The 15,521-nt window shown below is 44.0% G+C and overlaps 1 protein-coding gene across 1 annotated transcript in view; it reads right to left on the reverse strand.

Annotated features, from left to right (window-relative positions):
• The window catches only part of SHQ1 (SHQ1, H/ACA ribonucleoprotein assembly factor), a 134,856-nt gene that overhangs the window by 86,941 nt on the left and 32,394 nt on the right, over nucleotides 1-15,521 (reverse strand). The window contains exons 7-8 of the mRNA XM_062201270.1: nucleotides 6,748-6,902; nucleotides 2,899-2,952 (exon numbers count right to left, since the gene is read on the reverse strand). Of these exons, the coding sequence (XP_062057254.1) occupies nucleotides 2,899-2,952; nucleotides 6,748-6,902 (209 nt within the window). The remainder of the gene's footprint in view (nucleotides 1-2,898; nucleotides 2,953-6,747; nucleotides 6,903-15,521) is intronic.

The raw sequence follows: 15,521 nt of genomic DNA on the forward strand, positions 1-15,521 counted from the left end.
TGCTTTCCCAGGTATATTAGCAGGGAGGTGGATCAGAAGTGGAGCAGCTGGGACTCAAACCGGCACCCATTATGGGATGCCAGTGCTGCAGATGGTGGTTTAACCTACTGAGCCACAGAGCAAGCCCATGAAAAAGTCTTAAGAATTCTAAATAAGACTCTAAAGCACATGGCATTAACAAAACACTGATGCACATAAATGACACAGTAAAATGTTACAGCTTCATATTTCTGTCTCTTAGGGCTGCCGCTGGCATCAGGGACAAGGAACTGTTGAGTGAGCATTGTTTGCAGTCTCCCTCCCCTCCTCCTCCTCTTTTTTCTGGGGGTAGGGGTGGGAGTGGGGATGGGGATGGGGAAAAGGGCTTTGGACATGAGTAATACGATGATATCTAATTGAGTAACTTGCCTTCACTTACCAAGACTGGGAGCACTGCCCTTCTGTTTTCTAATTTTGGGGAGGGAGGAATATTTTATTTATTTTGAATGGTATCACACTGATACTAGTAACTTATAAATACTAGAAAAAGATTTCCTACAAAATCACATTCTCATTGGTTTTTGATAAGCAAAATATGAAAAATGTAACCCACATATAAAATATAAAATTAGAATTAAAGGAGCAAGATAATTTCCATATATATGTTAATCTTCTTAACACTATGAGAGATCTGATTAAAAATACTGAATATTTGACAAAGATTATTTTATCTCTAAAAATAATTATGAACTTAAAAAAAGTTCTTACGAGGGGCCGGTGCTGTGGTACAGTGGGTTAACATCCTGGCCTGAAACACTGGCATCCCATATGGGTGCCAATTCGAGTCCTGGCTGCTCCACTTCCAATCCAGCTCCTTGCTATGGCCTGGGAAAGCAGTAGAGGATGGCCCAAGTCCCTGGGCCCCTGCACCTGTGTGGAAGACCCAGCAGAAGCTCCTGGCTCCTGTCTTCGGATCAGTGCAGCTCCAGCCGCTGCAGCCATCTAGGGAGTGAACCAGTGGATGGAAGACCTCTCTCTCTGTCTATACCTCTCTCTATAACTCTGCCTGTCAAATAAATAAATTAAATCTTAAAAAAAAATTCTTACAAAAAACTAAAAATGCTCATAAAAGTTGATCATAGCTATTAATAAACACAGCAATTTTACATTATCTCAAAAACAATAAAATTTTCTAAAAAAAATCATAAACAGGTGAATTATTACAGATAATTTAGTAAGTATACTACAAAAATATCTACTCAGCCTTTTTATACATCCAACATATTAAAGGTTACAATGTAATTATTGGAAAACTGACTCCTCTATGATAAACTGACTGTGGCAATGCAAGGCACCCCTATGCAGCGTGGCAGGTGGCACCTCTCCAATCCTACTGTGCATGTGAACTCACTAGCGTGCCACAGACTGACTCCGACTCAGAAGGCCTGGGGGAGGACAAGCTCCCATGAGGTGGCTGGTCCAGCGTGGGAGCCCGGACCATCTTTGGAGTGGTGAGATTCTCTAATGAACTGTTTCATGTTTCAGTTCCTTTTCAGACCTGACCTAGTAGTCCAACAAAGCAATGCCATGAAACCACTCTAGATTTTACTACATGAAAAACACTAGCTCTCTTTGATGATATAATTTTAAATTGCTTAAAATGATATTTTAAAAAAGCTTCTACTTTGGAGGCTGGTGTTGTGGCACAACAGGTTAATAAGCCACTACCCGAGAGGCCAGCATCGCATTCTGGAATGATGGTTCAAGTCCCAGCTACTCTGCTTCTGTGCCAGGTCCCTGCTAATGTGCCTGGGAAAGCAGCAGAAGGATGGCCCAAGTGCTTGGGTTCCTGCCATCCATGTGGGAGACGCAGGCAGAGTTAGTTACAGGCTCCTGGTGACAGCCTGGCCCAGCTGTAGCCATTGCAGCCATCTGGGGAGTGAACTAGTGGATGGAAGATCTGTCTCTTCCTCTGTCTCTGTACCTGTGACTTTCAAATAGAAGGATAAGAACATCATGTTCTTAAAACTGTATCTACAAATCACATTGAATCTGTTAATGAATTAAAAAGTAAAATATGGGCCAGCACTGTGACATAGTGGGCTAAGCCTCTGCCTGCAGCTCCAGAGTCCCATATGGGCACCAGTTTGTATCCCGGTTGCTCTTCTTCTGATCCAGCTCTCTGCTGTGGCCTGGGAAAGCAGTAGAAGATGCCCCGAGTCCCTGGGCCCCTGCACCCATGTGGGAGACCCAAAAGAAGCTCCTGGTTCCTAACTTCAGATCGGCCCAGCTCCGGCCGTTGAGGCCATCTGGGGAGTGAACCAGCAGATGGAAGACTTTCTCTCTCTGCCTTTGCCTCTCTCTGTAGCTCTACCTCTCAAATAAAAAAATAAAAAAATTAAATTAAATAAATAAAACCAATTATTACTATACTAAAAGAGGAACCAGACGTAGCTACACTAACTGTAGGACCTACTATAAAGTTATTAAGCTGTGCAAGTGTCCTGACGTGTAAAAGCAGGAACACTTACCTCACAGACTCTCTGAGGGGAACAGGGACGCAGTACACACACAACACTTAGCACACCTCCCTGTGGCCGGTCAGCACCTAGGTTGGCTTCCCAGCTTTGAGTTCTGAGCCTCAGCGTTTGCCAGCTTACAACACAGCTCCTCCACTTTTACCCCCACGCAAACCACATCCCCTTTTACTCCAAGGTTATTTTTCCCTCCTCTAGCTTCCAAAATACACACCTGGATCAGTACCATAATTTTATTTTAAAAATGGAAAACTAACTTGTACAACAAATCTTCCACTTATAAAAGGCCAAGGAACTGCTTGAATTATCCTGCCAGGATGACAACAGAAAAATGACTATGAACAACAGAATCTCAGTAAATACCTCAAAATGGAAATCATACCTCAAACCAGCAGAGCGTTGGACTCAGTTTTCTGATATTCCATGCTGATTCAACCTTTAGTGGGTTAGGAAAAAAGAGTACTATCACTTTAAAGTCACTTGAAAATAAATATATCCAGTGTAAGTAGCACTGACATATACAAGAACTAAAAATAGTACAAGTATAGAAAAACAATTATTTTACTGATGCAGAGTCTATCAGAAGGAAGTTTCTGTTTACATTCTCCGAGACTTTATGAAATACAACTTTCCTACTGGTAAGAGAACCACAATACACGAGTGACAATCAAGGGCTTAGAAAGTAGAAATTAAAGCAAAGCAATGCCGGCTCAACCTTGATCCTTCTCCACTAAGCCACTTGCCTCCCAAACTACATAATCTACCAAAGGACTCAGAGACAATGCTGAGTGCTGTCTGTGGCACTGGAGCATTTCGCAGTCCACAGAATGCTTCTGAGAGTGAGGACGTGCTAGGGAGGGCCTCAAAGCTGCAAGACTTCACGCCTTGAAGTTTGTGAACACAAGAATACAAAATGGTGAATCTCGGCCGGCGCCGCGGCTCACTAGGCTGATCCTCTGCCTGCGGCGCCAGCACACCGGGTTCTAGTCCCGGTTGGGGCGCTGGATTCTGTCCCGGTTGCTCCACTTCCAGGCCAGCTCTCTGCTGTGGCCCGGGAGTGCAATGGAGGATGGTCCAGGTGCTTGGGCCCTGCACCCGCATGGGAGACCAGAAGCACCTGGCTCCTGGCTTCTGGATGAAGCGTGCCGGCCGCAGCGGCCACCGGGGGGTGAACCAATGGAAAAAGGAAGACCTTTCTCTCTCTCTCTCTCACTGTCCACTCTGCCTGTCAAAAATAAATAAATTAATTAATTTTAAAAAATGGTGAATCTCATCAAGTATAACCAAGCACTCTTACTCAAGATTCAATAATGCCACACACTTTTTTAATCAAAGAAAACATTTTCTCCAATTACAGTATCGTTAAAAAATGAGTGGAAATAAAAGGTTTTTTTTTTTTTTCAGATACATTAAGCCCTTAATACTCATCAATATTTGAGTCATAAACAAACTCAAGAGCCATTTAAAAATTTTCACAACCATGACAACTAAAAAATTGGTATGCATCAATTATTTTAAAGATTTATTTATTTACTTGAAAGAGTTACACAGAGAGAGGAGAGGAAGGGGTGGGGGAGGGAGAGACAGTCTTCCATCCGAAGGTTCACTCCCCAATTGGCCGCAATGGTCGGGGCTGTGCTGATCCAAAGCCAGGAGCCAAGAGCTTCTTCCTGGTCTTCCACATGGGGGTAGGTGCCCAAGGACTTGGGCCATCTCCTACTGCTTTCCCAGGCCACAGCAGACAGCTGGATGAGAAGTGGAGCAGCCAGGACCTGAACCAGTACCCATATGGAACATTGGACTGTAGGCGGTGGCTTTACCTGCTATGCCACAGCACCGGCCCCATATGCATCAATTTTAACTCTTAAGACTATGCTAGTGGCCGGCACCACAGCTCACTAGGCTAATCCTCTGCCTGCAGCGCCAGCACACCGGGTTCTAGTTCCGATCGGGGTGCCGGATTCTGTCCCGGTTGCTCCTCTTCCAGTCCAGCTCTCTGCTGTGGCCCGGGAGTGCAGTGGAGGATGGCCCATGTTCTTAGGCCCTGCACCTGCATGGGAGACCAGGAGAACCACCTGGCTCCTGGCTTCAGATCAATGAGATGTGCCGGCCGCAGCGGCCATTGGAGGGTGAACCAACGGCAAAAAGGAAGACCTTTCTCTCTGTCTCTCTCTCTCACTGTACACTCTGCCTGTCAAAAAAATAAAAAAAGACTATGCTAGTGATATGATGCTGAAAAAAGCAAATTAAATCATAGTAGTCAGTATAGTTTGACCCAGTGTAAACACACAGTTACATACACATATGCACACTGAAATACTTTTAGAAAGAGATATGGCGCCATTTAACAGTGGTTACTTCTGGGGCTGGCGTTGCGGTGTAGCAGGTAAAGCCTCCACCTACAACGTATCTCACATGGGTGACAGTCTGTGTCCTGTCTGCTCCTGTTCTGATACAGTTCCCTGCTAATGGCCTGGGAAAACCAGTGCAAGATGACTCAAGTCTTTGGGCCCCTGCCACCCACATGGGAGAACCAGATGAAGCTCCTGGTTTTGGCCTGGCCCAGCCCTGGCTGTTATAGCCATCTGGGGAGTCAATCAGCAGATGGAAGATCTCTCTCTTTCTCTTTCTTTCTTTCTGTAAATCCTTTAAATACATTTAAAAATCTTTCTTTTTTTTAAAAAAGCTACATTTCTGATGGCTCAAATTACAGGAAATCTTAGGCTATTTTCTTCATGCATGCATTTTCCTTTCTAATGATATAAATTATTCAGGTAATAAAAAAAAAGGAAAGTATATGTTCAGGTAACTCTTTTAGCAAAGACGATAATAAACAGTTGCAGGGGCTATTTTCAGTTTCTCAGACTTTTCAAACTATATAATCAGTGGTACAAGTGAGAAATAAACTTCATTCTTCATCTGCAAAATCAAATATGGTTTACTAAGAGATACAATAGAGCCCACATTTTTAAAAAAATTATTTAAGAAGTAATTTACTTTATAAAAGGATTCATTTTTATGAGTTCTATAATAGCAAAAAAATAAATAAATAAATAAGGCCACAATTCAGGTTTTAAAAATCTGATTTATGGCCAGTGCTGCAGCTCAATAGGCTAATCCTCCGCCTGTGGCGCCGGCACACCGGGTTCTAGTCCCAGTCGGGGCTCGGGATTCTGTCCCGGTTGCCCCTCTTCCAGGCCAGCTCTCTGCTGTGGCCCGCGAGTGCAGTGGAGGATGGCCCAAGTCCTTGGGCCCTGCACCCGCATGGGAGACCAGGAGAAGCACCTGGCTCCTGGCTTTGGATCAGTGCGATGCGCCGGCCACAGCACGCCAGCCACGGAGGCCATTGGAAGGTGAACCAACAGCAAAGGAAGACCTTTCTCTCTGTCTGTCTCTCTCACTATCCACTCTGCCTGTCAAAAAAAAAAAAAATCTGATTTATATACAATTTTGCAGAAGTACATAGACTACACGGATTGAGAAATGCAGGCAAAGCTAAGATCCCTTCTTTGTAAAATATTATACTTGCATCTGCTCACTGATTGCTTAGAGAAGGACTATAAATGGGTATGGCAGTTTGTGCCTTGCCAAGGTTATGCATGCCGCATAGTCCTCTCCTTTGGCCTAAGAGAGGACAGTTCAGGATGGCGCTCTCTCTACCCTCAGTTTTCCTTCCTTAAACTTGCTTTCTCTGCTGTCTGGTAGAAATAAATGCTGAGAGTGAAAGGAAAAGACCACACAGGGGCTGGTGTCATTGTATAGCAGGTTAAGCCACTGCCCTGCAGTGCTGGCATCCCATATGGACATGGGTTCAAGACCTGGCTGCTCCACTTCCAATCTAGGCTCCAGCTCCCTGCTTAATGCACCTGGAAAAGCAACAGAAGATGGCCCAAGTGCTTGGGCCCCTGCACCAACATGGGAGACTCAGATGAAGCTCTTGGCTTCAGCCTGGCACACTCCTGGCTGTTAAGGCCATTTGGGTATTGAAGCAGCAAATGGATTTCTCTCTCTCCTTGTAACTCTGCCTTTCAAACAAAGTCTTAAAAAAAAAAAAAAAGTAAGCATTATACTTTCATGTTGGTACTGACCATTACCCACATTGCACCTCTGCCTGGTGCAGCCTCTAAATAACTAGTCGTGATAATTTCCACTCTTGACGAGTTTCTCTCTCTTTAATGCAGTTTACAAGGCACAGTAATCTGTGTCGACACGCAGACACACATGCACTTACATTCGTCTCTCCTTCAGTGACACGTGTCTCATAGCAGTATGCCAGGAGGATGTCAATCAAACTATAGTACACATGACGAAGGGCTCTCTTGTCCAGCAGGTAAGACTTGTTGACAAATTTTCGCAGCTGGTATTTCTCTTCTTCAGAAAAAGATACTAAAAGAAAATGTGTTTAAAAAGTAAGTGTTTCATTCAGTTCTGTAAAACTTCCAATGTGGGAGATTTGTTAAAATCAGAACTTTGAATACAGAAGCTAAAACACAAGTTGCTGAAATGCAAGTTATTTCTACCTAACTCTGGATATACAAGCATATAAAAGTAGACCTCATAGATTTTTTTTTATTAAAAGTTATGCATCTGGGCCGGCGCCTCGGCTCACTTGGTTAATCCTCTGCCTGCGATGCCGGCACACCGGGTTCTAGTCCCGGTTGGGGCGCTGGATTCTATCCCGGTTGCTCCTCTTCCAGTCCAGCTCTCTGCTGTGGCCTGGGAGTGCAGTAGAGGACGGCCCAGGTCCTTGGGCGCTGCACCCGCATGGAAGAACAGGAGGAAGCACCTGGCTCTTGGCTTCAGATCGGCGCAGTGCGCCGGCCGCAGCAGCCATTGGAGGGTGAACCAACGGCAAAAAGGAAGACCTTTCTCTCTGTCTCTCTCTCTCACTATCCACTCTGCCTGTCCAAAAAAAAAAAAAAAAAAAAAAAAAGATTTAATTATTTACTTGAAAGGCAGAGAGAGAGAGAGATACAAAGAGAAGGAGAGAGAGACACAGAGAGAGTTTGCACCTGCCATTTCTCTCCCAAATGGCCCCAACAGCTGGTGCTGGGCCAGGCCAAAGCTAGGAGCCAGGCGCTTCATCCAGGTCTCCCATGTGGGTGGCAGGGGTCCAAGTACTTGGGCCATCTTCTACTGGTTTCCCAGGCCCACTAACAGGGAGCTGGATCGGAAGCAGAGCAGCCGGAACTTGAACCAGCACCCATATGAGATGCCAGCACTGCAGATAGAGGCTTAACCTTCTATGCCAGCACTGGCCCCTCAAACCCTATTCTAAACAGTATCTACTCCTTATTTCTAGATGCCTCACCTTTTTACTTTTTGCCATCTTATTCTTATTTAAGGCATCAAAACAGCAGTTATTAACTTTAAGATAAGGCATTTTGATAACACAGAACATGTAAAAGCTATATAAAGTACTCTGAAAATAGCCATTATCTAATTTGAAAGTTCTATTTAGAGAAAGAGGAATAGTCCCATATATTAATCAATGGTAGGCACAGTATTTACTTTTTAATATTCTTTATTCATCTAAATCAAGTTTTCCATAAATGTACATATATCACGACTATATCACACAGATTAGATTCGTAGGAAGGAGATGTTTCAAAAGTTTCTTTTTCGGCACCCTCTCTCCACCATCATCCTTGATAGCCTCCCTGATGTAAAATCAGCATTTACCACTCCTCAGCTTTCTCCAGATGCATGTGAGCACACACACACATTAGGGAGCTTGTACCTTTTTCTCCTCCAAAGAACTAGATCATTTCTCCCCATCTAATAGCTCGCTCCTCAACCTCTCTAGCATCTCCCTCCGAGTGGCTGATTTCGTAAAGGGGTTCATGATGTACATGCTTGGTCCAACTGCTCCCCCTACTGATGGGCACTGGCTTTGCTTCTAGTTTTGTGCCACTACTAATGACACTAAGGTAGATATCCTTGTCATGGGTCCTTGGATTTTGTAGGCTTATTTCCACACAAAATTCCCAAAAGTAGATATACTGGCTCAAAAAAAAAAAGGTATCTGTTTTAAAAAGATACTTTTCATAAGGACTGCAATAACTCTCCTTTCTGCCAGTCATGCTGAGCAGTTTCCCTTCCTGAGCAGGTGTTTGGCCCAGCGGTTAAGAGGATGCTTGGGATGTCCACATTCCATATCAGGTGCCTGGGTTGGAGTCCCAGCTCCACTCCCAATTTCAGCTTCCTGCTAATGTGTATCCTGGGATGCAGCAGGTGAAGGCTAAAGTACTTGGTTTCTTGCCACCTAGGGAGAAAACCCAGATGGACTTCCTGGCTCTGGATTTCGGCCTGGGCCAGCCCCTGCCGTTGTAGGCATTTGGGGAATGGAACAGCAGATGGGAGCTCTCTGTCTCTTTCTCTTTCTGTGTTTCAAATAAAATAATTTTTTTTCTAAAAAAGAAGTTCTCCTTCCTACCATACACCTCCCACCCAGGCCTAGCAATAAGTATAATAGCTTTTTCCCCAACTGTTTCTAGAGCAATGGATACAAAGTGACTGCGGTAGGCAGAACTCTAAGATGACCCCCAAGGAGTCACCTCACCATGTAAGGATGGGGCTTGTGACCTGTTTCTGTCCAGCAGAATGTGACAAAGGAGATGGGAACATCACTCCTATGATCTGTCCCACTATTAGCAACTTGTAGTCAAGGACTTGCCTGCTGGTTTTGAAGAAATAAGATAGCCAGGGTCTGGAGGGGCTGTGAGACATCTACATAGCAGGGGCCCGTGGGGCCCTCCAAGATCTGACAGTGACACTAAAAACAAAGTGGGGCCTCATTCTACAGGTACAGGAATAGACGTGGCCTGAAAGAGGACCCTGATTTCCAGAAAGGAGCAGAGTCCCGACAACTATTTAAAATTTAAAAAAAAAAATTTTTTTTTTTAAAGGAACATATGTGGCTACAGTCATGCAAGACCCTGAGCAGAGAAGCCAGCTAAACTACACCCAACTCCTGGCTCACCGAAAACCAGAGTTCACCAACTATATGAAATTTGCAGTGCCTTGTGAGGTAGCCAGCAAGAGAATATTACAATGCTGGCCCAGCGTTAACTTCAGCAAATAGTTCTCTAACTGTGGAACTCAGCGCACTGTCTCACAGCTGTGCTGGTCATCTGCAGTCTGCATCTGCCCTCCTAAGAATTAACCTCGCTGAACGTGTCCTGCCCAATTCTGTCTATCAAATGGCTTGTCTCATCAAATTTTTAAGCACTCTTTGTATATGACAGATATAAATCCTAATCATCTCTCCAAATCTACGATGCCTCTTTTGACTTTGTTTATACCACTAAAATATTTATTTACCTTTTTTAAGACTTATTTATTTGAAAGAGAGAGAGAGGGAGAGTCAGAGAGAGAGAGATCTTCTATCTGCTGGTTCACTCTCCAGATGGCTGCAACAGCTGGGGCTGCGACAGGCCAAAGCCAGGAAGAGCCAGGAGCTTCTTCTATGTCTCCAACATAGGTGGCAAGGACCCAAAGACTTGAGCCATCTTCCACTGGTTTTCTCAGGCCATTAGCAAGGAGCTGGATTGGAAGTAGAACAGCCGGGACCCAAATCACTGCTATAACACAGGGCTGACCCCTCAAATACTTTTTATGTAGCCAAATACATCAATTTTTAAATATAGAAATGGTATATATAGCCTAAGATTTCCCCAATATCTGAATCATATGAAGTCTCTTTAAGAGTATATATTTCATTTATTACATTCAAATTTTTAATCGATCTGGAATGGGTCTTTTTCTTTTAAGATTTCAGTACACTGTAGAGGAATAGTTAATGTGTCAGCACAAATTGTTCTATAATCCACCATACTGAGTCAACAAGTTTGTCAAGTAAATCTGTTGCGTTCTTGCTTAAAAGCACTACAAAGTATTAACTTCTGTCACTGCTGGGAATACAGTTTTGTTTTGTTTTGGTTTGGTTTTGGTTTTGGTTTGTTTTGTTTTAAGGGAAAGGGCTTATTGACCAGGGAAATCCAACAGGTCAGAGGGCAGCGGTGAAGAAAGGGGGCCCGAGCACGGGAAGCAGGTCCTGTTACACTTCCGTGAAGGGGTGGAGGGGAAATAGGAGCATCAAATCCCATCAGGGTGGAGATGAGGCTGACACCTGTGGTGGAGCTGCGTGGTTTAGGACCAGAGCTTACTGTGCAAGGTGGCAACAGGGCCCAGAGCCCAAATGGCATCCGGATGGATGGGAATACAGTATTTCCCCCATTTTTATTATTAAATACTCCTTGATCAAAGAGAGAAAAGCAATTTATTTTTATGTATCAAAATGCTGGCTATCCAGGCCAAAACAACACACTGAAATAACAGATGTTAATAATAAATTAAATGATGTCTACATAAAAGGCAAGGTAAGCAAGTATGAAACTACAGTTCCCACGCTGCCTTTGATGCCCTACAACTTAGGCGAGCTGTCACAAAGAAGTCTCTTACCATGCTTTTCTATTATGCATCTTCTTGCATTAACGAAACATCAGCATTATTGGTCCTCATTACCAGTCAAACGAAATAGAATACCTCTTGAGCAACATTTACAGAAACAAGAAGAACTAAAAACATGGATGTGCTCCGATCCCAGCCATTACAACAGGGTCTACCACTTGTCTCAGAGCAGTTTTTAAAGAAGCCTAAGCATCTACATAAATCAGTATCTCTAATGGAAAGTGTTAGCCATCTCCTCCTGCAAAGGAATTATTAATTTTCCTTCCACCTCCTATCAGAAAAATCACTTTTAAATTCACATAAAATGTTCAGCCCAGTAAAGAGAAGCATTTGCTTCCATTTCCAGTGCTTTGAATCAAGGTAATGTCAAAATAACTTTCAAGTCTCTTTCTCCCAGTTATATTTAGGTAAAGACAGGCTGAACTGCTCTAACAGAGAGATCCCAAAAGACAGGGCTTAAGTAAGATAGAAGCTTCTCTCTGGCACTATTATCCTGGGTAAATGATTTGGGGCTGGCTGGGCACCAGCATCCTGTCATACAGCTTTCACCCATGGGTGAAACTGAGACAGCTGATCTCACTTTTCAATATTTGCAAACCACCAAGAAAAAAAGAAAAGACAGCAAACACCTTCTTTCTGAAGGCTTGATCCAGAAAGGGCACACAGCACTTCTCGCTTCCCACTCCCGGGGCTCAGTCGCAGGACCACACTCAGTCACTGGGAAAAGAAGGAAACACGGGCACCACTGAGGGCTCATAGGCTCAGCTCTAACTTAAGAAGCCTGTTAGTCACAGAAGGGGAGAAGAACTGTTAAAAGACACCTGCTGTCTCTGCCACCTTTTCAGAGGCCAAACATTACTACTCTGCCTTTATAATGTTCCCAAACCATTCTCTTGATAGCTCCCCAGTCCCTTTGTGTCTCTGCTCAACCAAAGGCTGCTTTTTTTTTTGCTCATCAAAAAAGCCAGAAGGAAGAGAATATGATTCTAAACTGATGGTCCCTTTCATATATAATTTTCCAAACTTACTGCTGTCCTCTGTTACAAGTCTTATGTTCAACAGGGCTTCTTTTTAACATAGTTTTGCAGCCTGTTCTTGGGGAGAAAAATTCTGAAACATGCTTATTTTTAGATTATACGAAGCAATACTCTTTTTACCTATTAAAATACATACAGTGCAAAAAACAGGTTTTGAAATAATTTATATATTATTGTCCAACCATGCTAGCAGAGCTATGTTAAAAAATGTATTTATTCAAACATTGCTCATATAAATAACAGATAAACTAGAATGCATTTAATTTGCTCACCAGCAAGGTAAGGAAATATGTATTTTTTTAAAAAACTTAATAATACTGCAGATATCAAGTAAAGCATTCTTTAAAGACTAGCATTAAAAATGAAATAAGACAGGTAAAGTGGGTTTGATTGCCTCATTAAGGACTCATCTGAAGATGCCTTAATTTAAACAGAAGCTCTCCGTACACTTTAAGTGATTCGATTAAAGGAAACTGCATGAAACAACATAACTGCATGAAGAAAGTATACCTGCCAAAGTATTTTAAGACCCCTGTATTTAGCAAGATGTGAGATAGTATTCCCTTAAGCATAGTTTCTGAGACGTTCATTAATTTAGCTAATAGGAAAGTGCCAGGTGTTCCTGATGATATTCTCACTAGAGAAAAGCCTTTATACTTTAGTTGACTAATAAAGACCTCTGCTTCCACACAACTCTAAATCACAAAGCAAGCATGCCTAGAGCCAGTTAACAACACATCAGCTCTTCCACACACTTACCCCTTCATCATACCTGTATATGTTTAATGATTTGCAAGAGTGCCCTGGGCACTGGAGGCTCCGATGTTACATCACCCAGAAGTAAGTCCTCCCACATATTATTAGTCACTTTCAATGCCTGTGTGACATAAGCAAAGCCTACCAGAATGTACTCTCTTGAGCCTGTGGACACTCGGTGCCCCGAGCCTTTCCTTAAGATACCACCCCATTTTACTGGGCATTTTTAAGTCCCATTTTGGCCTACTTAGCTCATTAATAATAAACAAGCACATCTAAATCCCGAAATTCAAGCAAAGAAACTGGAGAGGATAAACAGCAATTACAATAAACCAAGAAATCACTAGAGAAACCAAAAGTCTTGTCCCTAAGGCCTTTTCTTAGAGCTGTAAATCACATCACCCAAAGGGGAACGTGGGGAGGTTTGCACACAATCAGGTCTAACTGAGCAGCAGCACTGGCAGTAACCGCAGATGCAGTGCCAACAATACTTGGATGATTGCCACTCCCAGCAACATTTGTCAAGCATTTGTGTAACACAGTTCCACTACAAAGCAGCTTTGCTACATAGTTCACAACATTTCGGTTAATTACACTTCTAAAAATAATCTACAGGGAAAGAAAAGCCAGCTGAAAGCTCAGTCTGTCTGGGGAGGAGACTGGTGCCCTGGCATTGAACAATGGGCCCAGGACCACCTCCCAGCATTAAAACCCTCACCAGAACATTTGCAGGCTCCAAAGTGACTCTCACCAAAATGGAAAAATGTTGGTGAAGTGGCCACGTTTCCTGCCCAGCGTTTTCTAACTTGGTTGGTTTTACATCTTCCTTTCATCTCTAAATCCTCCTCCCAAATGTCCCAGGGCGTCTGTGTCTTCTCTGGGTCAACAATTTAAATCATCCACAATCTGGCTCCTCTCAGAGTAGTGCACATCTGTCTACCACACTGTGCACTTGCTGGAAACAAACCAAGGGCAACAGAAGAAAACGTGCTGTCTTCAGACTTCCAGTGTCAGCGGGCAGCGGGCAGCCCTGCAGTGCTACAACTTTCCAAGCTGACACCCACAGTTACCTCCAGTAACACCGAAGGGCGCAGTGGTGCCCAATGGGATGGCCCTGCTAGGGCGCGAGCTGACTCTAAACATCACGTGGCAATAACATGCCAAGATTCTTGGGCTGAGATCAACCACAGAAAGACAACATAGGAAATGTGGTAAGGGCATCCTGTGAAACCAGAGCTCTGGGGAGCACAGCATCGAACACTGCCATTGACAAGCCTTTGGGGAAGATCTGGATCATTCTAAAGCCCAAGTTAACAAAAGTCTCTGTGTTGTAACTCAGGACTACAAAGACAATGACAAGAACTACAACCAAGGCGAAACCAGCAGCAAAGTTTGCCTCTCGGGGCTTCCCTAGAATTCGAAACAACCCAGGTTAATATTCCATGAAGGATGAATTAACGGTGAGCCCCTCCCTTGTAGTGAGAGCTCTGCCTGGGAATTGCTGACAAAGGAGAAGCGGCAACACCTCACTGCTGTGACAGAGGAAGGCCAGAGAGGCAAAGAGCAAAGGAAAAGAGGAGGTCAAACACAGCAGCAGCCTGCTCCTCAGGCGAGCAAAGAACGTGAACGTTTGTTTCTTGGTGCATTTCTTTTTTCTGATGCACCTCAATCGATTTCTCTAATTCTAGGTATCTGAAATATTTTCTTCTAATATGTATGTATTTCCTTGAGAGGCAGAAGGAGAGAGACAGCAAGCTAGAGAGCAAGAGAACGCTCACGCACTCCCACTTGCTGGTTCATTCCCCAAAGACCACAAGGGCCAGGGCTGATGCAGGTTGAAGCCTGGAGCTGGGAACTCAATCCAGGTCTCTCATGAGGTGGCAGGAAGCCAATCACTTAAGCATCACCACTGCCTCCCAGGGTCTGCATTAGCAAAAAGCTGGACTCTGATGTGGGATGCAGGCATACTAATCATTAGGCCAAATAAGCTGAAATACATTCTTAAGGCTAAAATATTTTTATCAAGAAAAATGAAATGAGAAAGAACTTATTAACAAAGAACTTTCCCCCAAAGCTTTGCAAATATATAAAAATTGTAGTTTCACAGAGAAGCCATCTAATTCCTGGTTCTTCTATTGATTTTAGTCTGTAATAATTTCTTTTTTTTTTTTTTTTTTATTTTTGACAGGCAGAGTGGACAGTGAGAGAGAGACAGAGAGAAAGGTCTTCCTTTTGCCGTTGGTTCACCCTCCAATGGCCGCCGCGGTAGCACGCTGCGGCCGGTGCACCGCGCTGATCCGATGGCAGGAGCCAGGTGCTTCTCCTGGTCTCCCATGGGGTGCAGAGCCCAAGCACTTGGGCCATCCTCCACTGCACTCCCTGGCCACAGCAGAGAGCTGGCCTGGAAGAGGGGCAACCGGGAGAGGATCGGTGCCCCGACCGGGACTAGAACCCGGTGTGCCGGCGCCGTAAGGCGGAGGATTAGCCTGTTGAGCCACGGCGCCGGCCTGTCTGTAATAATTTCTAACATTTACAATACGCTAAGGATTTTTTAAAAGATTTATTTATTTGAAAGAATTATACAGAGAGAGGAAGAGACACACAGAGAGAGAGAGAGAGATCTTCCATCTGCTGGTTCACTCCCTAAATGACCCCAACAGCCAGGGCTGGGCCAGGCAAAGCCAGGAGTCAGGAGCTTCTCCCAGATCTCCCACTTGGGTGCTGGGGTACAAGCATTTGG

Source organism: Lepus europaeus, chromosome 9 (assembly GCF_033115175.1).
Source record: "Lepus europaeus isolate LE1 chromosome 9, mLepTim1.pri, whole genome shotgun sequence".
Classification (NCBI taxonomy): Eukaryota; Metazoa; Chordata; class Mammalia; order Lagomorpha; family Leporidae; genus Lepus; species Lepus europaeus.